Consider the following 25,520-nt stretch of genomic DNA (forward strand, 5'->3'; position numbering starts at 1 on the left):
GGCCCGCTCTCCACGGAGGCCCTGCTCAGCGTGGCCCCAGCGCCTCGCCCCGCCCTCGCCGGGATTGGCTCCTGCGCACAAGAGCCTTATTGTGTGACGCCTACAGACCGGCGGCGCTGCTGTACTGTTTCTAGTGGAGTGTACCTTTCTCTCCAAATACGCAGACAGAAGCGTGCAGTATTTTTAAGGGGATGCCATTCAACTCATTATTCCCAAAGGCACATATAAACAGTGGTTTCCATACTGAACTCCAGCAGAAAAACTGCACGGGGAAGAGAGGAAACCTAGTTTACCGTGCTGCCGTCCACTTCCCCGTAGCCTAGCAACTGTTTCCAAGGCAACCACGCCGTCAACAACGCTAAGCAACCCCGAGATAATTAGAAGGCCTATTTTATTCTCTTCCCGAGAGAGGACTGCTAAGAAGAGGTCAAAGGGAAATTAGGTGAAAGAGAGAAACCTTAGTTCTGTGAGAAGACAAGAGTAGGAAAGGGGAAACCCCGTGAAGAAAGAGACGGATATTGGTACAGTGAGAAAAAAGTTGATTATTTTTAAGGAGTCATTTTGGTGGCCATGGATACAACTTGCTTTTCTGAGAGCATTTATAACCTCATACCCATTGACTGGAAGGAGCCTCCCCAGCCTCCTAGGTATGTGGGTAAGCAAAGATTATCACTTGAAACAAGAATAAGGAATAATTATGCTACTTCAGGATTAACTGAGCATCCTATGACGTTAAAAAAGAAATAACATACATTTTTGTCTCAGTGAAGTACTCTTGGATGTCAGCTTATTAAGGAAGTAGCTGCAAAATCTAGGTATTTCGCATCTCACAATTCACAGAGAGGGCCATCCGTGATGAGAGAGGACCATTTTATTATGTTAGCCGCGTGTTAATACAGTATGTAATTGTTTTGTAATTTATCTAATTGTTCATACATGACGGGGTATACAAAATGGCCTGAAATTTCTTGTTGCTGTTGAAAAGAGAAAATCGTTTATATTTATCCTGTGTTAGGATACTTGGTATTTGGTTTCAGGAGTTCATTGTTTTATTTCTGACTACACTACCGCTCCCTCTCTAAAGGGATAGTAGTTATTTATTTCTGAGATTATTGTCAAATATAAATTCTTGTTTGTTTCTGAAGCTCATTCTTTTTATTGGTAAAACAAAATAGATTAAGTTCTAAGGTCTTTTCCGGATCTGATAATTGGATAGAAGGAAGAGTAGATGGATGGAGGCCCAAAAATATGTAATTGAGTTAAAATTCTTACATAAGTGTTAGGACCCCTTAAATTCCCCACATTTCAAAACATTACCCCAAAGTAAATATCTCAGTTAATCTCCTGTGTAGTGGTTTAGAACTTATGCAAATCTATGGGGGGGAAAGTAGGTAACTAGTGCAGAAAATCTTATTCCTTCTAGTACTCGAAATATTTGCTGGTTTTTGTTTTTGTTTTTGTTTTTGTTTTACCCTTCTTCTTTTTCTGATGCAAGTCAAAAGCACATTGAAAGAGCACTAGGCCACAATGCAGGCTCTGAAAATAATTGGTTTGGGAATCATGAATAAATTTTCAAACTAAATGATTCGGATAATCTTTACTTTTCCTTTCAGATCTAATGGTCAGTTATTTTTACTAGTAATTACTTGGGGTGCAGGACATAAACAAGTGGGCACATCCTTCCATCTTAAGCCTGAGTATCTGGTTTTAACAAGAGTAGTACCTGTATTATTTTCTATTAGCTTCTCAAAATCTAGTTGAGAATGGAAAGAGGAATGTAAAGTAAAATGTGATGGAGTTGCAGGGTTTATGAGGAGGATTCAAATTAACTATTGCTGAATGAATTTTTGGTCAAAAATTCCTGTACGTTGTACTAGATAAAGCTCCTCCTTTCTGTAACCACTGGTAGATTGTATTTTCTAGAGTACTGAATTTGAATTGTTAAGACATTTTATGAGATAGGTGTTTTGTTCACTCGTAAATTAAAAAGATGCCCCTTTACTGCATCTAAGTAATTTTTTTCAAGAAATTTCATAGGAACAATCTTTATTCATTTGGCAAGCAATAACTGAGCCCCTATTATGTGTATAACGTTGCCCTCGGAGAATGTTCTTGGGAAATGTTGCAAGTGACAGCAAAAACTCCTCGGTTGACTCTGAAGGTGTAAGTAGGAAAAAGGAACTCGTGGTAAAGGGAATAGAAGGCATCCAAATGCAGTGCCAAAAAACTCTCTCTTTTAGAGTGAGACTATCTACAACAACCTCCACGGCCTGCAACAACCCTGAGAAGGTTTTAATTTGATAATTAAACCACCAGTAAATAAAACCACCAATATATAAACCACCAATATATAAAAACAGAACATGATAACACATTTAACACATTCCTCTCACCACACTAACATTTACTTGCCCTGACCCAATCCCCTTACTAATAGTAAGAATTGATCATAAAGAAATGTATTAACCTACAAGACTTATTTGCATTACTGAGTTACAAACCCAGCTTCAAGAAAACTCACTGCAGTTTTTGCAAAATTAGCAAGATGACTGTCCAGCTTTCACAAAGAGGTGGATTCCTCAGCAACTGACTGCATTGTGATCTCCCACACCTCAGAGGTTACAGTCTCCTTGGGACACTGAAGTATAAACATTAACATGTTTATATATAGTATATAATATATATATAGTATGCAGTTTATACTGCAGACTAACAATAAAATCATATATTATTGGAAACCCTAATGAGAGATGCAGGTAACAAAATGAGAACTTAGAAAATGGATATATGTAATGAAAGTGGGGTGAAGGGCATCCTCTTGCAGTTGAACTTAATGAGCTGAGACCCAAGATATAACAGTGTTAAAGTCAATGAGAAGCCTTGAATCCATTTTCAAAATTTCAGTGGCTCACGATGCATGAGATGGTTTCCAAGATGCTCACCAAATTTGTCACCCTTCTATTGATGGTTCCAGTTACTTAATGTCTCTGATCATTCTGTCTTTCCCTTTTGTTTAAAGTAATATTCCAGGTATGTACCAAATAGCCCATGGTACCATTATCTCCTTCCTTGCAGTGCAGTACTTTTATTAATACACTCATTAGCGTTTTGACATTCATTTCCCCACCGTTGCCTCACATTGAAATTTCTACATGAATTATGACCAAGGTTGGTCTCTACCATCCTATAATTAATGTAACTGTTTTTGATATAAACTCGTTATCTACGGAGATAGTTTTGAACTTTGAATCTTTCATATACTCTCTCAACGATCCCTCCCAGCTTTGTGTCATTTGCAAATCTAATAAGTATGTCTTTTCTATCTCCATCTGTCATTGAACAAGGCAAGTACTTTGCATTTTAGTAGGTTACTAGACACCTCTTTCTAGGCTGAGAGCAATAGTGGTTTTGAGGGTTCAGTCAGTCATCCATATGCATCCATTAATCAATTCATATTTCTCTACCTTATCAGTAAGGATAAGAGGCTTTGCTAACATAAAGATGTATATTATGTCTAAGGTATTTTCCTGATTTATGAGTCAAATAATCTTGAAAAAAATTGTGTTCATTTCAGTGACCTGAAACTCCAAATGGCTTGTTTAATCATTGCTTCTCTACAAGTTTTTAGATGCTCTCCAAAATTGACATCAGGCTCACTGTTGTGGAGTTTCTGGATGCATGCTTTTTAAAAAACTGGAATATTTAATGTGTAAGCACCGACTAGTTGGCTTTTTTTTTTTTTTTAAGGCTTTCTGGTTTTCATTGATGTTAATTAACTGTGACATGTAGTCAGAATTTCATTTTCAGAGCTCCTCATTCTTCTTGGACTATCTTTCATTTTATTCAATTTCCATACTGTTAAATCTATGTCTTCGGAGGCTTTGTAACATCTCTTTGTTTAAAGTCTAGTTATGGGGCGCCTGGGTGGCTCAGTTGGTTAAGCGACTGCCTTCAGCTCAGGTCATGATCCTGGAGTCCCCGGATCAAGTCCCGCATCGGGCTCCCTGCTCAGCGGGAAGTCTGCTTCTCCCTCTGACCCTCCCCTGTCTCATGTGCTCTCTCTCTCTCTCATTCTCTCTCTCTTTCAAATAAATAAATAAATAAATCTTTAAAAAAAATAAAGTCTAGTTATGTATCTAACTTTGCTAAGCAATCTTGACTATTATGAAATCTTAGATGACAGGGTCATTTTCTTCTGAGATTCTTATCTACTTTGCTGACAATTTGTAGCCAATAATTCAATTGGGTAAAGCAGTAGTCCTTTAAAATGAACTTATATTCAAAGAGTATAAAAAATATTCCAAAGTCTTTGTTTTTAGTATAATGAAATTTTATGTTAAAATTCCCATTGTTACCTATATGGTCTCAGAGATTTATGACCAGTGTTAGAAATTGTTTATTCAGATTTTTAATTTGGTTGTCCAGTCTCTGCAGACTTCCATAATAATAACTTTTCTTCATCTCTTGTAAAGAAAAGAAAGTAAACTTTACATGTACTGATATGTAAAGAGATTATATTAAGTTTTAAAAATCAAGTTATATTTCATACATAAATAGAAATATAGGAAACTGAATTTATTTGGAAAATGGATTGAGGGAAAATGGGTTGAGGGGATAGAGGAAAACTAGATTTTTATTCATTTTTTAAAATTGAGATATAATTGGCATATACCATTGTATTAGTTTCATCATTTTTTTCTATTTTTGTAGTTTGGAAAAGTAAAAAATTATTCAAATAGAATAAAACGTATTGTTTTGTGTAACAAATGGCTAAATTTTCAGTTCATAAAATAATGTACTGAATCACAAGATTGAAAATTAAAAAGGTGAAAGTATACACACTTTTCCTACCATGAGAAAAGCTAAATTATTAATCAAGAGATAATATCTGCCAGTTCCAACTTGCATATGAAATTTAAGGCACAAGTTTGAATTGAACATTATTTTCTGAAGGTATCTAATAAACTCATTCAGTTTAGACCATAATTGATCCCTAGCCATTGAATTCAAGATTGAGGAAAGACCCCTAAAAGCAAGAAATAGTTCAATGTTTCTCCAAACAAATTTATCCACATTAAGTAAGAAGAGAATACGAGCTGTTAAAAGTGGTATAGCTAAACTTCTGCTTCCAATCAAGGATGGAATTTACCCTCTCACCTTAAACAACTAAAACACTAGGGGGAAAAACTGTAAAACAGTAGTTTTCAGACAATGGACAATAAGCAGCACAGAGCAGTCATCCCTAAGAGAAGAGAAACAAGCCTCACAATTGCCCCAACATTCTTCCTAGAGAGTTTCCAGGCCAAAGTCCAGGAAAGAGGAATTGAAACAAGACCCAGCAGTCCCTTGAGTTAAAGGAGACAGAGTTCAGAGTCTGGGGAGGTCAAGGCTGTAGAATTCACAGCACAGAGACACAGAGTACCAGAGAGGAGAGGACTGGAGAGAGAGAAAAAGAGAGAGAAAGTGTGTGCTATAGAAATATGCAAGAAGATTTTTCTGAAGTCTTTGGTTAACAGTACATGTATATAATGAAACCACGGAGGCCAGAGAAATAACCAACAGAAGGTAGTAGAGCCAGATAAAGTTCGAATTCCCACCAGCCAGAGTGGAAACACCTAAGGCATAGGGCATTGAGTAGTGCACTCAAAAGCATATTGCCTCAGTAGTGGGGCCAAATTAGAACTAGACTCAAAGCTCTTCTGGACCCAGAAATATAATGCATAGCCAAAAGAAAAATCAGTCAATACAAACAGACAAAGAAATGACATCAATGCGAGAATTGGTAGACAGGAGCATTAAAGCTACTTTAAATATGCTCCATGTATTCAAGAAGGTAGAGGAAAACATGAGAAAGATACAAAGAGAAATGGAAGGATAAAAAAAAAAAAGACCAAAATCTAACTTCTAGACATAAAGGGTACCACTTCTAAAATGAAAATGGTCTATTGGATGGTATTAACAGTAGCTAAAACGCTGAAGAAAATACTGTTGAATTTGAAAACATAGTAATAGAACAATACAAAATGAAAGAAAAAAATTGAACAGGAAAACAGTGAATCAGTGAGTTGTAGACAACATCAGGGAGCCTAACATAATTAGAATTGCAGAAGGAGAGGAGAGAGATGGGTAAACAGAAAACATATTGAATGATGGCCAAAATTTTGACAAAATTAATGAAATTTTCAAATCCACAAATCCAAGAACCACAATGAGCCCCAAGCAGAAAGAAGAAAAAGAAGGAAAAGGAGGAGGAGGAGAAGAAGACCATATCAAGGGATATTACAATCAAATTTCTTAAATAATAAAGAGTAATAAAGAGAAAAATCTTAAAAGCAGCCAAAGAAAAAAGAAACATCACATACAGAAGAAGAAGAAAGATAGCAAATATCTCATCAGAAACAATAGAAGCCAGAAGTTACAAAGTCCTCAATGCACAAGAAAGAGAATAAGTTGGAAATTTGGATTTACACAATGAAATAAAAAACACTGGAAATGGTAAATATACAGTAAATATTAGAAATTATTTTTTTCTCTTTAAATTTATTTAAAATATAGTTAGCTTTTTACAGGGAAATAATCACAATGAATTATGGGTTCAATAACACATTGAAATAAAATATATTACAACACTGGGACAAAGGTGGGGAGAGAGGTAAATGCAAATATTCTTTTATATGGTTCTTATATTGTATGTGACATGGTATAATGTTACTTGAAGGTAGGCTTTGGTAAGTTAAACATGTATATTGTAAACTTTAGAACATCCACAAAATAAAGTCAAACAAAAATAAAAAATAAGGCAAAATAAAAAGAGTAAGAATGAACAAAGGGGTATGTAGAAAACAAATCGCAATATGGAAAATTTAAACACAAATATATTTTTAAAATTACGTCAGATATTAATTGTCTAAACAAATAAAAGAGATTTTTTAGAAAGAATTAAATTTCTGTGCCCTCCATAAAAAAAAACCCTTTAAAAATAAAATCACAAAATAAGTAAAAAGTCAAAGAATGGAAAAACACTGTGTTGCCACAGATCAAAGGAGTGCTGAAGTGGTTTTATTAATATGAGATAGAGTAGATTTTAGAGTACAGAGTTTTAAAAGGAATAAAGGGCATTACTTTATAATGATGAAGTGGTCAGTTCAAGAAGATATGATAATTTTAAATGCTATGAACCTACAAACAGAGCTTTAAAATATATGCAGCAACAATTGATAGAACTAAAAGAAGAAATGAACAAATCCACAATTGTAGTCAGAGATTTCAACATCTTTCCATAATTAAAAGTACACTTGAAAACACTACCAGTTTGACCTGATTGATATTTACAGAACATTCCAGGCAGCAACAGCCAAGCACACTTCCTTTTTGAGTGTATATGGAACATTTACCAAGATAGACCATAATTTGTGCCATAATACAAGTGTCAGAAAGCTTAAGAGGATTGAAATTGTACAAAATATATTCCCTAACCATAGTAGAAATTAATTAGAAATCAGAAAGACATCTGGAATACCCTCAAATATTTGGAAACCAAACAAAACACATCTAAAGAAACTCCTTAGTCAAAGAAAATATCAGAAGAGAATTAAAAAATTATTTTGAGCTGAACAAAAAGGACCACATAGGCATATCAAGATTTGGGGGATGCAGCTATAGAACAGTGCTTAGAAGGGATTCTACAGTTTTAAATACTTCTATTAGGAACCTACTAAGTTTAAAGTCAAATACCTAAATGTGCACCTTAAGAAACTAAAACAAGAAGGGCAAATTAAACCAGAATAAGGAGAAATAAAGATAAGTGTGCAAATCATTGAAATGGAAAACATGTGAACATTAGAGAAACACAATGACAAGATCAATGAAATAAAATGCCGAGCTAAACTGATCAGCAGAGAGAGGAGGACACAATTCACCAATATCAGGAATGAGAGACGTGACATCACTATCGATGTTAGACATATTCATGTGTTAACAAGGAAATATAATCTTGACCCTGGCACCTCTCTCTGAGGGCAAAGCTTCCATCAAGGGTGCTTGATAGACAGGGCTCAGATAACTACACTTTATGTCTGTCTCTGAATGAATATAGACTTACATATATTTAAAAAGTGTATCTTTTCTTAAACTTGAAATCACTTTTACTGGAAATACAGATACTACAATTTTTTTTAATTTTAGGTACATATCCATTTTTAAGACTTCTGTAAAAGATAACATGCAAAAATGTAAAACTGCAATGAAGACTATGGGACCACCAAAAGTTGAAGTACCTTCTCCAAAGGATTTCCTGAAGAAACACTCAAAGGAAAAAACTCTACCACCCAGTAGGTTTTATCACTCTTTTAAATGTTAAAAGTGCTAACATATCATTTAACTAGAATTATCTCACTGCCAATGAATATTAAATGTTCACCAATGATAAGTTTATCTCATATTTAACAGAAGCTGAAATTCTAGGAGGAAGTAGTAGAGAATGTAGTGGAAAAAGAAGGTGGAGAACACTAAGTTGTCCCCAAAATAGACTTTCCCTGTGATGGTGCAGGCTTCTGAAGTACATCTTGGACTATCCAATAAAGCCCTACCTCCTGCCTCACATGCCTCACCATCTTAGTCCCTAGCCAGATGATTTCAGTAACAAATAACAATTTTCTTGAGTTTGAAACCCCAGTGAGAAGATTGCCTGGCATCTAAACTGTGTCTGGTGTTTTCTGCAAGAGATGAGACTCACAACTGTTATACCAGTTGAAGCAACTATCAGGCATGGGCTTTAACTCTCCCAGATCTCTAAGACCATTAGGACAGTAAATGAGTCAGGTGTAATGGAGGAGCCTTCATAAATGAGTGGTAGACAAAGCCAGCTTCTTGGGCATGTGTGCAGTCACACAGGGCCGTGTGCTTAGAAGCTTGGTTTAATGCTCTGCTTTTGCCTTCTTGAAATTCTTAATTTTTGGTCAAGGAGCTCCACATTATCATCTTGTACTAGGCCTTGCAAATTATGTAATTAATCATGGTCATGGTCATAGAATATATAGATATTAGGAAGATTAGGAAGAAGGCTATCTGGAAAATGGACAGGTATGTATGCATGGAAGCAGCTTCTTCCCATCCTGGGTGTGTCTTTCCTGATGTTTTAGGACAATAGAGAGGAGAGGGAAATTAGTCTCTCTCTTTCACTAAGTTAGCCTTTTTATGTTGCCTGGCATCAAGGAAATAATGCAACATCTCAAGCCCAGCTAGGGTGTTCCTTTTGACAAAAGTGAAACTACTTCTCCTTATGGCAATATTTTATATCCCACAATCCTCTCTCATAACCCATAATGCCATGACAAACGATGAGGATATTATCAGGAAAGATGGAAAAAGCACATCTAAAAATACGATATTCTTGCATAAATTCACGTCTTTCAAAAGTCTCTTTTGTATCTTTCTCAAGGACAGTTTTGGTATTTTGTGACCCACAACCACTTGAGAACACTGGAAAATCTTAAAATGGAATTAGTTTATTTCAATGATATTACTTAGGTTTCCACGTATCCTCTCTAGAGTTAAATACATTACATAACAACTACCAAACTATATAAATCCTAAATATCAAGTAAGGAAAAAGGGAAGTCTATCTCTCCCCTTATATAACAGGACAAAACAAACACAAAATTATATGGCCTTACGAATAATCAAGAAGGTCGGTTGTTGCAAGAGTTCAATCCAACGAGTTAAAGGTAATATAGACCAAGGCTGCTTCGAGTCTCTTTTTGAATATTCTGTCATTTCAAACACAATAGTTTTGAAGACAGAAATTTGCTAGCACACTGAACAATACTTAATAGATACATGAATATTTCTCTAAGTTCAATTGATAGAACATCTGCATGACAGCAAGGCTGTGTTGACATTGCCATTTTGATATAACTTTAAGAAAACCATTTGGTTTTCAGATTTATTATCACAACTATCAAATACCTTGTGAAAAGACATCCTCATCCCATTTTCCAAGCCTCTGCCCGTTGTCAACCCCTACACCTGGGATGAGAGAAAAGATGATGTTTAAATAGATGTAACAAAGTAAAGACAGGACTGGCTCTAGGCACCATCCAGTGAATAACCAAAACCAACCAAGGGTTGTAATTTACTCTACTTACTCGCCTAAGAATGAATTATCAGTCTTTCTAAACTGTTTCCTCATTTTCTAAGAATTCAGCTTTACCTCTTATATATGTTTCTAAAGCTACAGATTTCCTTATATTCCATTTGCATGCACTTTCAATTCATAATTAAATTGGGCTTCTTAATATTTTCAATGTGAACCTCTAGAGGATAGATAACTCTAGTTTTTTAGGCAAACAGATTTTGCAAACCTCATTTGGTTGAGTGTATCTGGTAGAAGGAAGCTATTTGGGTTGTAACAACAAGCCCTTATTCTCTGCTCCAGGCTTTATAGGAACTCCAAATTCAATTTCTAATAATGTTCACAACATCTCATTAATACATTAAATCGGAAGATACTATTTTGGTAGACCAGAAACAGTAAACAATTTCACATGTAGTTCAAGCAAATATATACATTATATTCTACATATTAAATTTTATCTTTTCTTTTCCCCCAATAATGTAAACTCCATGAGAACAGGGACTTTGTCTCTTGTTCATTGCTGTATCTGCAGTTCCTAGAGCATTAACTGGGGACATAGTATTTCTCAACAAAAACATATTGCATGAATTAACGAATAAGTAAATATCCAAAAACTCCTTTATAATATTTCTGGGTGTGTAGAATTAATATCAGTAGTGTTGACTTGCTAGTGCTGCCATAACAAAGTATCACAGACTGACTGAGTAGCTTAAACAGAAATGTGTTTAGTACTGGTGTTAGGGCTTCAACATATGGATATTGGGAGGGACACAATTCAGCCCATAACAAGAGGTTAATCCATTCCTCAGACATTTAATAACAGGTATCATTTTTCCTGCTAATAAAAGATACATAGGGGCGCCTGGGTGGCTCAGTTGGTTAAGCATCTGCCTTTGGCTCAGGTCCTGGGATCCAGCCCCGCATCAGGCTCCCTGCTCAGCGGGAAGCCTGCTTCTCCCTCTCCCACTCCCCCTGCTTGTGTTCTCTCTCTCGCTGTCTCTCTCTCTGTCAAATAAATAAAATAAAATCTTTAAAAAAAGTTACATAAACTCATAAAAAGTTCAAACAGTGTAGAAATGAATAAAGGCAAAGTACCTAGGATTGTGTGGAGTTAAGATTTGGGTAAGGTTTTGTTAAGATGCCTGTTACCTTCAGTTCTTGGAAATAAATTGTAATTATTTTACATTTTAGCATTCTGACAAACTATTTTGATGTGGCTCTATCAAAATAGATGAGTCCGAATGGTCAACTTGAAGAGGCTGTGTAAAAATGGCCAGTCTCATCTGCTGCTAATGAAGAGAATATGGTAGAGAGAAATAAATAAGATCAATTCTCGATAGTAGTAACTTTAGGAAGTGAGATGCAATCAGGGAGGAGTGAACTGGAAACTTCAACTGTGTTGGTAATTTGTATTCCTTAAGCTGCATGTTGGGGACAAAGCTATTACATGATCTTCATACCTTATAATAAGAGTTCTAGTGAAAAAATTCCATAATTCTTGGACTTTCACCAAGTTTGACTTATTGGTGACTTTACAGTAACTTTCCTCTGAAGAAACAATTACCAGTAATATTGCTAGTACTCAGAAAAGAGTAAAGTTTCTTTGAATTTTTTTCAGTGAACAAGCTAAACATTTATTATTGATACCATTATAAGAAAATATTTTCACAATAGCTAGTAAAAATATAGTAGTTAGCTAACATATGATTGGGGTGCTTATCTTCTTCCCTTAGACTTGTATACTCTTCTTCAACAAATTAATTGATTATTTTGTGCTTAGTTTTTGGCATTTATGATTACTGACTTTCCCCTAAATATCTGAATATATTATTAATAAAACTCTAATATACTAGTGGTAAAATATCTAGATATTATAAGTAGTACCGGATAGCAATGTTTATAATTTAATATTAACAAGAAAATGTTATATTTAACAGAAAAAAGATTTGATCGGAATGAGCCCAAAAAGCCTCCTGTGCCACTGAGGACTGATCATCCAGTCATGGGACTACAGAGTGAAAAAAATTTTATAAATACAAATGCAGCCGATGTCATTATGGGAGTGGCTAAAAAGCCTAAGCCAATTTATGTTGACAAAAGAACTGGAGACAAGCATGATCTTGAAACTTCAGGACTAGTTCCAAAATACATCAATAAAAAGGTAGACTTGTGATGTATTAATGAGACCTAAAATGCAAATAATTTAAGTATTCACAATGATTATCCATATTATTATTAATAGTGCTCTCACAGGGCAAATTATTCCTCTGCAATCTGTGTTTGGTCCAAATCTAATGTGATGACGTTATGGAGAATTTGGAATGAATAACACCATGTAGTCCAGTAGAGGAAAGTTCTAATTGTTTCCCCTAATTTCAATTATTAATATATTTAACAATTATAGCAAACATTCTCCAAAAGATGTTAATTTTTAGGGTGGTGGACATTTCATGAACAGCGTAGGCATGACTAAAAGTCATTACTAAGAAATAACCTTTCAGGAAGTCCTAAGATTTGGTCATTAGCTTGCAGTATCTCGGTAAGAGAATGAGGAAAAATGAAGAGGAAGATAATTTTAGAGCCATCCATCCTATCAATGTATTATAAATAATTCACATTACAATTTCAACTTGAATGTGTTTGGAATAAAGCAGACCTTGAAAGTACTGTACAATAAGCTAGTCCTTTTGGGACCTTCATCTCTATCTGAAAAGGTGCTTATCAGATAGGCATACAATTTCATTGTTGAAAATTATAGGAGTTTCAGTTTGTTTAAATATAGAAGATCTTTAAAATTTAAAAAGCTTACAAAAATACCTTATACAAAACCTATTTTGCTTTGTATAGTTACAGAGTATAAAACTGCTGGGAACACACATAGTAAAATATGAATGCAAAATCCTAAAGAATAATAATCCATAATAATAAACTGTGGCAAAAAAGAAAGGAAAGACAGAAGGAAGAAAGGAAGGAAGAGGAAAAACAGAAATTGCAATAGTGATGTATGAGGGGTTTGCATCAAGGTAGTCCAGTGATCTACCATGATGAATCCAGTGCCTGTTCAAAATCAGAACGGGAACCTCAAGGCTGTTGTCAGAGTACACCACTTACTCTCTGTGGAAACTCTTGTCACTCAATAAGCTAAGACACTTTTGGGAGACCTTAGCAAGTATCTAGGGGTTGGCAGCACATGGTGATAAAGTTATTTCAGGCTTCTGTGAATACTTCCTCTTGTGCCCTGAAGGCTGCTCATAGCCCTTGTCCCATAGGGGATGAAAAACAGAAATTTCACTTTAAAACAACTTCCAATCCATTATTTGTCCACTCTGATGTAAAAACCCTTCTCCTTTGCCCACACTGTGCTCCTCTTTCTGGCTGCCTTCTGCCCAAGCGGTCCACTTCAGTACATTTTCTACCCTGAACAGAAAATTGAGAGTATTCATCATGGAGACAGTCAGTTAGTCTTCCTGTGCTTGTTTACCAAGCATGCAAACGCTCTGCACCCGCTACACTCTTGGTGTTGCTGGCCGGGCATTCAGGGTTCGTGAAGGACTTTCTCAACTTACTCTCCACTGATCAGAGTTAAGTCTTTAAAACCCAGAGCACCTGAGTGGCTCAGTCAGTTGGGCAACTGCCTTCGGCTCTGGTCATAATCTCAGGGTTCTGGGATTGAGTTCACGTACTGCTCCCTGATCAGCCAGGAGTTTGCTTCTTCCTCTGTCCTTCCCCTGCTCATTCTCTTTCTCTCTCTCAAATAAATAAATAAAATCTTTATAAATGTATAAGGCCTATGTGAAGGAAATTATAAAGTTTAAAAAAAGGTAAAACCTATTAATGGTAAGTGAGAGATCAAGTCTTTAAAGGGCAATGCCATTTTTATAAAAGTGAGTGAACCTCATGTTTTAGTTTTGAATAAAATATTGTATGCCCATTTGTGCCATGGGAAACCATCTGTGAAAACAAACTGAAGCACTGGTGATTGCCTGAGGTCCACGGCAATGGGCATGAGACATCATTTCAAATTCTGACTCCACCACTTAACTCTGTGATCTTTCACACATTAGATTTATCACAGGGTTGTAGTGAGGATTAAATGATATAAAATCTATCAAGGACTTGACACGATATCTGGCACCCCATAAAAGTTCAATAGAGAGTGGGTAGTATTAATTATTAACATTAAGAGTATGCATTAGCCCTCAGTGATCCAGCATGTGGGAATATTTCAGATCACTGAAGCTTTTACCCATGTGCGAGATAGTTCTTTTTCCTAAAATGTATTACGTTATTCCCTTTATTAAACAGAATATGCCAAATATAATTTAATCTCTTTGCAATGACTCAGAATCATCATTATGAGCATCAGTAACTACTTAGCTGTAATGAGGTTTTGCCCTCAGTGTTTCCTGAGGTGAATTGGACTGTTTACCACTGCACTAACTTACCAGAATTCTGTGCTCTTAGAATTTATCTGTAGAGTGTTTTGCAACTTGCTGGAACACATTTATAGCTAGGATTTCAAACTGTCCCTTTTTTTCAGCCAGGATAGGTTAAGTTATGCTTTGGTAACAAATAACCCCCGATTTCAGTAGCTAAAAGCAACTAAGTTTTATTGTTTGCTTATTGCTCCATGTCCATTAAGTGTTGGAAGCTCTGCTTCTTGTCCTCATTCCAAGACACAGGCAACCCCAAATATTTCCCATCATTATACTAAACCGAAAAAGAACATGACAAGTCATCCATTAATTCTTGAGGCTTCTACCCAAAAGGGACAGAGGTTACTTCCACTCTCTTTGGGCAAGTCAGGTCACATGATCACATGTTACTTCAAGGGGATCAGGAAAGTGTCCCATCAATCGCCTACAAGGAGAAGAACCAGAATGTTTATGAATAATTGTAATGACTATAATACCTATTAACAGCTGCTTCCTCAGAGAGTTTTTCACTGACCTCCTTATTTATCTAAAATCGATCTTATTTCTTTCTTCCCCCTTACTATTCTTTGTTTCAGTTTGGAGCACTGATACGTATATTACTTTATACTCTATTTTTGGTGAGTTGCTCTCACCAAAGAATGCACATTCCATAAGGACAGAAACTTGCCTTTCTTATTCACTAGTATACCTGGCATCAAGTAAATTCTCAAATAATTTTTTGAAAAATAAACAAGGAGTAGTTCTGTTTCTGTACACAGTGGTATCAAGCATAGTTACTAGTCTGAAAAAAATCACAGTGGATTGCTTCACTGTCTGTCCTTGTAAGCAGCCCAGGAGACTTCAAAATGGATTTGGCATTCCAAAAACAACCTTAGGGTCCCAAGTCAGTTGTTACTTAAAGCAGATGTGCATTGTGTATTTGTTTTTACAATACTTTAGAAGCATTTATCTTGTTTTATATAATAAGAACTTGCAAAAGGGACCTCAAGATATTCAAGATATTTAAAGATAAAAGCTGAAGCACCTAAAAGAAATAAAGAAAAAACAACTCTTAGAGGTAAAACAAGGACTGAGTCATCAGCCAGGAACAGGTGCTGGAAACATTCAGAAGAGAAAAAACAAGCAGCCACAATAACAATTTAGATGGTTTTAAAAGATGAGAATCAACTAGTTCCCAATGGGAAAAGAAGAAGAAAAAAAAAAAACCTTGAATTTTGTCAATTTACCATGTTTGGAGCAAAGGCTTTGCTCAAAAAAAATCTGTAACATTTCTTTTCCTCTCAGTCATTAGTTGATGTATACACATGTGTAAGATTGCATTCAGGACATTGATTTTTTTTTTCTGAAAAATCCTTTTAAGGATTATGGCGTCACACCAGAATATATATGTAAGCGAAATGAGGAAGTAAAGAAAGCCCAAGAAGAATATGATAATTATATCCAGGAAAACCTTAGGAAAGCAGCTATGAAAAGGCTCTCCGATGAAGAAAGGGAGGCGGTTCTGCAGGTAAGCGTTCTGTAATTTATATTCATATGTAGTACTTTTGAACATCTCTGAAAGAAAGGTCCATCATCAATGAATATTAAAGCCTGCACCTTGACTTTGAAATCAGAACACACTCTTTGGGTTATGGTGAGGACTACGAGCAGCACACTGACTCTTTGGGGAGAGCAAAAGTTGTAATTAGGAATTATTGAATCATATTTTGTTTCCAATTTTGTGAGATTCTGTTTTTTCCTGGGGTAGTTAGTGTAAGGAAGCCCACATTCTCCTTCAGCAAACGTGCGTGAGTAAAGCCAAAATGTGTTTTTATTTTCATTGTCATGTCCCTGAATTTTTCAAAAATAATATCCATAAAATAGATATTTTTCACTAGATGGAGCTCTAGAATAATTGAAACTGCTCCTAGACCAACTTTTTTTTTTCTTTTCTATAAGCCAAATGTCCAAATTTTAAAATAACCAGGTGTTAGGCTTTTTATGTATTTTCCATATTTTGAATAAACTAGGCATAAAGATATATGACCTTATGTGTTTAATGCAAGACTTTTATCTGAAGCATTTAAAATGTCTTTAGAGAGTATTTATGAAGCACCTAATTGTACTCTTCTATAGTCATGATATTCTTATAGGTAAAAATCGTACTTTATTCTTGTTATTTTGAAAGATTTCTACAAAGGCATTTCTAGCAACCTTTTAAAAACAGGAAAAAAAAAATTTTCCACATTAACTTCTGTTGAAAATGGATTTGTATGCTGTTATAAATGTCATAATCATTAGTAAACATTTACTAAATTACTGTTTGTATTAAGTATCATGCTAAGCCTCAAAGATATTAAGAAGGGCATAAGATAAAATTCTACTATAGATAATGTAATATAATGGATGAGAGGTGATATGTATATATGTACATATGTAAATATATGTGTGTTGTGTGTATGTGGAGATCATAAATTTTATCAGGTTCTAAGACAGAGTATCCACTGAAGGATGTAGCTGGGCCTTAAACTGCACAGTAAGAGGATCTTCTGGACAGCAGGAGTGACCTAAGGGCAAAGACTGTGTCTCTTTGTTGACACAGTCTCCTTTGTGCCTAACTCAGTGCCCAGTATAAACACAGAGGTTTAATATTGGTGTGCTGGAAAGAAGAAAGGAAGAAGGTAGGCAAGAAGGCTGGCAGACATGGAGGTGGGACTTTGGATGTCATTTTCAGAGTACTGATTTGTGGTCCATTCTCTCTTTTTCTCTTTCTCTTTCTCTTTCTCTTTCTCTCTTGCTTTCTCTTTCTCCTTCTCCCACCCCATCTCTCTCTAGTTGGATTCTACCATGTATAGAAAGTACAAGCTTTTGTGAAAGCCAGGTTTTTATATCTAACCAATGCTGAAAAATAGGAAAAAACACCGATGGATAGATCATCCAGACAGAAAATCAATAAGGAAACCTCAGCCTTAAACAACACATTAGACCAGATGGACTTAACAGATAGATACAGAACAGTCCATCCAAAACCAGAATACACATTCTTCACAAGTGTATATGGAATATTCTCCAGGATAGATTGTATGTTAAGCCACAAAACACGTCTCAATAAATTTAAAAAATTGAAATCATATCAAGCATCTTTTCCAACCATAATGGTATAAAACTAGAAATCAATTACAAGAAGAAAACTGGAAAAATCACAAACATATGGAGATTAAACAATATGCTAATGAACAACTAATGGCTCAATGAAGAAATCAAAGAAGAATTCAAAAAATACTTTGGGGGTGCCTGAGTGACTCAGTCAGTTAAGTGTCTGACTCTTGATTTTGACTTGGGTCATGATCTCAGGGTCGTGGGGTCAAGCCCTATGTCAGGCTCCCCGCTCAGTGCAGTCTGCTTGAGATTCTCTCTTTCCCTATCCCTTGCCTCTCCCCCTGCTTGAACGTTCTCTCCCTAAATAAATAAATAAATAAAATCTTAAAAAAAAAAAACTTTCAAATGAAAATAGAAATACAACCAAAATCTATGGGATGACAGTTTAAGAGGGAATTTTGTAACAATAAAAATCTCAAATAAACGATCTAACTTTATACCTAAGGGAACTAGAAAAAGAAGAACAAAAGAAGCCCAAAGTTCTAGAAGGAAGGAAATAATAAAGATCGAGAGCAAATAAATGAAATGGAAACTATAAAGACTAGAAAAGATCAATGAAAGTAAGAACTGGTTCTCTAAAAAGATAAACTAAATTGACCTTTAGCTAGACTCACTAAGAAAAAAAGAGAGAGGGCTTAAATAAATAAAATCAGAAATGAAAGAGAAAAAGTTACAACTGAACACAGGAATACAAATGATCATAAAAGAATACTATGAACAGTTCTATGCCAACATTTTGGACAATCTAGAAGACATGGATAAATTCCTAGAAACATACAATCTTCCAAGACTGAATCATGAAGAAGTAGAGAATTGGCATAGACCAAAGTACTAGTAGGTAGATTTAATCAGCAATCAGAAAACGCCCAACAAATAAAAGTTCAGGGCCAGATGGCTTCACTCATGAATTCTACGAAATATTCAAAGATTTAACATCTATCCTCCTCAAACCCTTCCAAAAAACTGAACATGAAGGAATGCTTCCAAACTCATTTTACAAGGTCAGCATTACTCTGATACAAAACCCAGTCAAGGACACCACATACACTAAGAAATCATAGGCCAAAAATATCCCTGTTGAACATACATACAAAGAACCTCAACAAAATAATAGCAGATCAATTTCATCAATACATTAAACGTATCATTTACCATGATCAAGTGGGATTTATTCCAGGGATGAAAAAATGGTTCAAAATCCATAAATCAATCAACGTTGATATACCATAGTAATAAAATGAAGGATAAAAACCATATGATTATCTCAATAGATGCAGCAAAAGCATTCGACAAAATTCAAAATCAGTTTGATGATTAAATCAACATAATAAAGGCTGCCTATGACAAGCCCACAGCTAACATCATGCTAAACAGTGAAAAACTGAGAACTTTTCCTTTAAGATCAGGAACAAGACAAGGATGCTCACTCTCACCACTCCCATTCAACATAGTATTGGAAGTGCTAGACAGAGCAATTAGGCAGGAAAAAGAAATAAAAGCCATTCAAATTGGGAAAGAAGTAAAACTATTTGTGGATGACATGATTTTATATATAAAGACTCCACCAAACATCTCTTAGAACTAGTAAAAGAATTTAGTAAAGTTGCATGTCACAAAATCAATACATAAAAATCTGTTGTGTTTTTATACACTAATAACAAACTATCAGAAACAGAAATTAAGAAAATAATTCCATTTATAATTGCAACAAAAAGAATAAAATACCTAGGAATAAATTTAACCAAGGAGGTGAAAGATCTGTGCACCGAAAACTTAGAAGACATTGATGAAAGAAATTGAAGAAGGCAAACTAAATTGAAAGATATCTCATGTTCATGGATTGAAAGAATTAATATTGTGAAAATGTCCATATTACTCAAAGCAATCTACAGATTCAATGCAATCCCTATCAAAATTTCAATGGCATTTTTCACAGAAATGTAACAAACAATCCTAAAACTTGTGTAGCATCACAAAAAATCCCAAATAGCCAAATCAATCTTAAGAAAGAAGAACAAAGTTGAAGGCATCACCCTCCCTGATTTCAAACTATATTACTAAGATATGGTAATTAAAAAAAACAGTATGGTAATGGCATAAAAACACATAGATCAAAGGAACAGAATAGAGAGCCCCAAAATAAACCCATGCATATATGGTCAATTAATTTATGACAAAAGAGGTGAGAATATACAATAAGAAAAGAACAGTCTTTTCAAAAAGGGTGTTGGGAAAACTGGACAACCACATGCAAAAGAATGAAACTGGACCATTATCTTACACCATATGCAAAATTCACTCAAGATCGATTAAAAACTTGAATGTAGAATGAAGCCATAAAACTCCCAGAAGAAAACATAGGTGGCAAACTCCTTGATATCAGGCTTGGCAATGTTTTTTTGGGATCTGACTCTTAAAGGCAAGGATGACAAAAGCAAAAATGGACAGCTGGGACTACACCAAACTAGAAGCTTCTGCAAAGGGAAGGAAACCATCAACAAAATGAAAAGGCAACCTCCTGAAGGGGAGAAGATATTTGCAAATCATATATCTGATAAGAGGTTAATATCCAAAATATATAAAGAACTCATACAATTTAACACCACCACCACAACAAAACACCCCCAAACAATCCAATTAAAAACTGGGCAGAGGATCTGAATAGATATTTTCCCAAAGAAGAGATACAGATGGCCGACTGGCACATGAAAAGATGCTCAGCATCACTTATTGGGGAAATGCAAATTAAAAACCACAATGAAATACCACCTCACACCTGTCAGAATGGCTATTATCAAAAAGACAATAAAAAACAAGTGTTGGTGATGATGTAAAGAAAAGGTAGCCCTTGCAGCCACTCTGGAAAACAGTATGGAGGTTCCTCAAAAATTAAAAATAGAACTACCATATGATCCAGTGATTCCACTTCTGGGTATTTATCCAAAGAGAATGAAGATATTAATTTGAAACTATATATGTCCCCCCACGTTCACTGCAGCATTATTTACACTAGCCAAGATATGGAAGCAACCTAAGTGCCCATTGATGTACGAATGGATGAGGAAGATGTGGCATATCTGTGTGTGTGTATGATGCTTAGTGAAATAAGTCACACAGAAAAAGACATACTATAGGATTTCACTTATACGTGGAATCTAAAAAACAAAACAAACAAAACAAAACTCATAAACACAGAGAACAGAGTGGTGGTTGCCAGAGGGGAATGAGGTTGAGGGTGGGTGAAGTGGGTGAAGGTAATCAAAAGATACAAACTTCCATTTATAAAAAAAGTCTGAGGATATAATGTGCACCATGGTGACTATAGTCAGTAATATTGTATCGCGTATTTGAAAGTGGTTAAAAGAGTGAATCTTAAAAGTCTTCATCACAAGAAAAAAATATTTTGTATCTTTGTACAGTGACATGGTAACTGGACTCATGCTGATTATTTCACAATGTATACAAATGTCAAAAATCATTATGTTGTACACCTGAAATGGATATAACGTTATATTATACTTAAACAAACAAACAAACAAAAAACAGGAAAAGAGAGGAAGAACTTCCCTCAGAAGGAAAAGGCTCTTCTGTCCTGGGTCTTTTTGGCTTAGTGGATAAGCAGCCCTCAGTTGCCTAACACGGTCACTGCGGATTTGACAGGACAATAGCAGACCCTTCCTTACATGCCTTATTAGCCAGGTAATATAGCTGCCATGGTAACAGAGCCACCAGCTCTGCTCCTGATAAGTCCTGAGTCATGTTTCCCTCCATGATTAGGAGTTGCACACAGCACTATGACAATGTAGTTATATGTGCCTGAGTAGGTCACATCCTGCTCATTCTTCATAAAAGAACAGTCTCATTATACTTAGAGGATTATCCAGTCTAATCATTCCACACTTCTCCTTTGACATATGAGGATATAAAATGCAAATATATTAAGTTTTGTTCATTTATCTATGCATTCACTTGAACAGGCACTGTATCCAGCCCAGGGGGATACTATTGTGAGCAAGACAAATGCACTCTTTACTGTCAGTACACTTAGAGTTTGGTTTACATTTGCCCTTGGTCACAAAATTATCAAGGAGCTAAACAGGGACTAAAACCCACATCGGCCAAGTCCTGGGCCAGGGCTTCCCCTGCGACATCGTTCACACGTGCGTAGAAAGTAACAAAAGGAAGCTCTGTCAGTCAGAGATCCAGCAGGAAATACAGGCACCACCAACCAGGATTCTGAAGCACATTTATGAAGAACTATTTACGGAAGGAAGGCAGGGCTACAGGAGCGAACAAAAAACTTGGTAGCACCCCAGGACTAAGGACAGTGGGAATCCATCACCACCCTAAGCTCGAAGGGCAAAGGCAAGGAATGGTGTTACCAGAGCCTGGTAAGATCTGGAGCCTGGAAGAGAGCTCACTGAGCAGTGTTGCCCTTACAGACACGTGAGCCAGAACTAGGGTCCAGGTAACGTCAAGGGAGAGGAAGAAGAAATGCCCCAACCTCTCTCTCCTCCCACCAGGGCCGAGCTCAGAGGCTGTAAGAAGCCTTAAGGGTGTGTGTGTGTGGGGGGGGGGAACACGATGAGGAGGAGCATGGAACTGAAGGCACTTCCTATTTATTTTATGACTGCTTCTCCCTATCTGAAGCTTTTCCCAAACTAACAATAATAAAAAAAAAATAAAGTAGAAGAGAGAGAGGTCAATTAAAAAAAAAAAAAAGAAAATCACTATTCCTGCAATGAATAAAAGATTTTTTAGATGAAATAACAAAAATAAGTCTTAAAAACAGCAGAGAGGCTATTGTCAATAGAATATATTAGTTACATTTAGTTCCCACCCCTGCCTGTTGACTTGGATCCAAGGGTTTTTGTACACACTGGAAGATAAAGGCTACAGAGAAAAAGTGTAGCTGCTGTGACCACAAGTAATGTGGAAATATCACTCAAGTAGCTATGAAAAACCTTTGATATTTGAAAGTGTATAAATGCATAGATTTCCTCTCTGCAGTAGGCACCCCTGTGGAGCACTGTGGAAACATAGTTCTCATTTCATAATGAAAGGCTATGAAAAGAGAATTCTTCTGAAGACATCTTTTTGGAATACATCTCATACACCATGAAGAACTGTGCTAACCTATCCCCCTCTTTTTAAAATGTAACCTGGGTATTTTCCCTCTTTCTTTTCCTTTCCTTCTTTCATCTAGTCTCACTCAATAAGGGCTCAAAAATCTGTTGCCCTTTTCCCCAGCCAACCTGGTCTGTACAACGTGCTCTCTCCCTATCATCATTTTTACCTAGGCATGGGAATAAACCACTGAAATGTTATTACCCCCCAAAAGCTTCTACAAAATTAAATTTGTACGATGAAGCCTTATTATGAAGATGTTATTATGTAAGAAACTTCTAATCTTCTCTTACACCTAAATATATAGCCGTGGATTTCAAGGACCATATTTTCAAGGCAATATTTTAAATTCTACTTTCAGTTTGACTTTTTGTTTTTGTGTAAATAAAGTGATTTGTGTACCCATAGTGAATAACAGAAAGTGTTAGTTTTGCAAAAATTTCATAGCTCAAATTTGATTAGAGGTTTCAGCCCATTTTGTCAATGAGACCCTCTGGTGCACTGTGATAAGAAATGGGGATTAGGCAGATGAAAATAACCTTTATTGCTCCTTAGAGATCCCTAATTTTGAATTTGTCAGCTTCTGAGAATATAAAACATTAACTACATTACTGAATTAGCATGCATTTACATTTCATGACATCTCAGTCATTTCTGGTATACATTAATGGGATGTATAGACCCCTTGACTATATGAAGAGTTCTTTCTAATATATTGAAAAAATATTAAAGGATCATCTCTTGTTACATTGAATTTTGGCATTTTGTACAATTCCATTTAGTCAAATATAAGCAAATGTGCCATGCAAGTCCAAATCAGATCTTTTGATGAATGGCGATAATGGTTCAAAACTAAAATTCTAAAGAAAAAAAAAGAAATTTTTTCTAAGAAAGAATTTCCTATTCAAAAATATGTCTTGCTTGCCGGGGGGGGGGGGGGGGGGGGGGGGATGGGGAGGCATCGATTCTCACTTGTTTTTACCAAAGCATTTGCTATGAGCTTAGTTTCATAGTACTTGTAACTCTGCATATGCATATTTAATGGCAAAAACAAGTAACAGTAACATAACAGAGAAAATAAATACTCCCTCTGGGAACTGAGCACACAATCAAGGACAGGATTTGGCCTCTGCACAATATTTTCTGTTACTGTAGCCAAGTACTCGATAAATACATATCGTTTTGTAAAGTTATTTTCATCAGTTTCCTATACCTATTTATGTTTCTCTTCACCAGCACACTATATATATTTTTTAACCATTTACATTACTTTTGCAGTTACCTTAGTATTTAGAGTTCTCATTACCATTTGCAGGGGCTGAAGAAGAACTGGGAAGAGGTGCATAAGGAGTTTCAGTCCCTCTCGGTGTTCATCGACTCCATCCCAAAGAAGATCCGCAAGCAGAAGCTGGAAGAAGAGATGAAGCAACTGGAACATGACATCAGCATCATCGAAAAGCACAAAATTATTTATATTGCGAATAAGTAATAATGGATTTTTAAAAAATATAGTCATTTTAACATAGGGAAGAAAATGAAACTTTGCTTTTCAAAGAGGAGAACACTATGAAGAGAATTAAAATAGTTTTTACCAAAATGCGGAGGCAATGATTAAAGAGTAATCGAATTATTCTACTCATGTGAGAGAAAATTTTGTTTTTACCAGCATTAGGATTTCCACGTATAAGCAGAAGTTTGATGTGGCGTGTTCCAATCTGTAGTGTGATCCATTATTTTTATGTACTTCTTTCACAGAAATATTAATTTCTGGGCGCTGAAGAATAAAGTCAGCACTCAGAACTTCAGATTTTTTCTATACTGCATGATACAAAGAGCACAACATTAAAAACTGTGAAGAATTTTGAATTGGACATAGTGGCATATGCTTTCTCCCTACTCCAGTGCTTTCTAAACATTGCTTAAGATTCCCACACATTCAACAGCATGCAATCTCTGATAACCTCTGTCATTTGCAACTCTTCCCAACTGCAAATACCATCAGTGTCCATAATGCTAGCTATGCCGAAGAGCTTATATTGGGAGGAAGTAAAATGAAGAAGGTAACATAAAGTCAAGAAGACAACTTAGAAAAGGCATCACTGAGCATAATCAAAGAGAACAGCCTTCTTCTGGGTATACCAACTTTTAAAAACTTTCCTACTCAAAGTGCTTCATTCCATAATTCACTATAGGTTTTTCACTAAAATGGGATGTTCCTTTTTCTTTTTTTGTTCCTATGTATCTATTTGGTGAATTCTAAAGTTTCCATTTGTATGATTAATTTATTAAGCAATAAGTTCATGCGAGTAGAGCTGTCTTCAACTCAAAATAAGTGTATAAGGAGAGTCTAAAAGGAAAAGATTCTTGTATGAAATTTTAAATTAGAGAAATTCAGTAGAACATGAAATACAAAATATCAGAGCAATAACAATGTCTGCTGCTTACACTGATTTTTATCTTATGGACGAAAGAAAAAAATGACATATTTTTTAGCTTTTTCACAAACAATTTGAGAGCATTGTAGAAAATCTTACTTTGATTAAATAAAAATGGTTATATACAAATATTTTTGAAAACTCACTTTAAACTTTTTTCACATCTTTTTATGAACATCATTTCTGTGCTTATTACCTTAGAGCAGATATAAAACAAAAGCTAGTGATTATTCAGAATGGTTGCTTGCT

The 25,520-nt window shown here is 35.5% G+C and overlaps 1 protein-coding gene across 5 annotated transcripts; it reads left to right on the forward strand.

Annotated features, from left to right (window-relative positions):
- Window positions 1-375: 375 nt before the first annotated feature.
- ENKUR (enkurin, TRPC channel interacting protein) lies at window positions 376-25,400 on the forward strand. 5 transcript variants are annotated; one of them, XM_027592177.2, is made up of 5 exons: window positions 376-647; window positions 8,185-8,330; window positions 12,073-12,296; window positions 15,932-16,078; window positions 17,386-17,514. In XM_027592177.2, the coding sequence occupies exons 1-5, from the start codon at window positions 571-573 to the stop codon at window positions 17,422-17,424; spliced, it is 633 nt and encodes a 210-aa protein (XP_027447978.1). In that variant the 5' UTR covers window positions 376-570; the 3' UTR covers window positions 17,425-17,514. The 5 variants fall into 5 exon arrangements, with proteins under 5 accessions (XP_027447978.1, XP_027447977.2, XP_027447980.2 ...); XM_027592176.2 differs by lacking the exon at window positions 17,386-17,514 and adding an exon at window positions 24,152-25,400 and having other exon boundaries at window positions 391-655; XM_027592174.2 differs by lacking the exon at window positions 17,386-17,514 and adding an exon at window positions 24,152-25,400 and having other exon boundaries at window positions 394-647.
- The last annotated feature ends 120 nt before the right edge of the window (window positions 25,401-25,520 follow it).

The sequence above is a fragment of the Zalophus californianus genome, chromosome 9, assembly GCF_009762305.2.
Source record: "Zalophus californianus isolate mZalCal1 chromosome 9, mZalCal1.pri.v2, whole genome shotgun sequence".
NCBI classification, from domain to species: Eukaryota; Metazoa; Chordata; class Mammalia; order Carnivora; family Otariidae; genus Zalophus; species Zalophus californianus.

What these genes read in the sequence shown, in the direction of transcription:
- ENKUR (XM_027592174.2), top strand. Translation starts at nt 571, where the DNA reads ATGGATACAACTTGCTTTTCTGAGAGCATTTATAACCTCATACCCATT. An exon ending in GGAAAAAACTCTACCACCCA is followed by an intron (nt 8,331 to 12,072) that starts GTAGGTTTTATC and finishes TATATTTAACAG; the next exon opens with AAAAAAGATTTGATCGGAAT. An exon ending in AAAGGGAGGCGGTTCTGCAG is followed by an intron (nt 16,079 to 24,151) that starts GTAAGCGTTCTG and finishes TACCATTTGCAG; the next exon opens with GGGCTGAAGAAGAACTGGGA.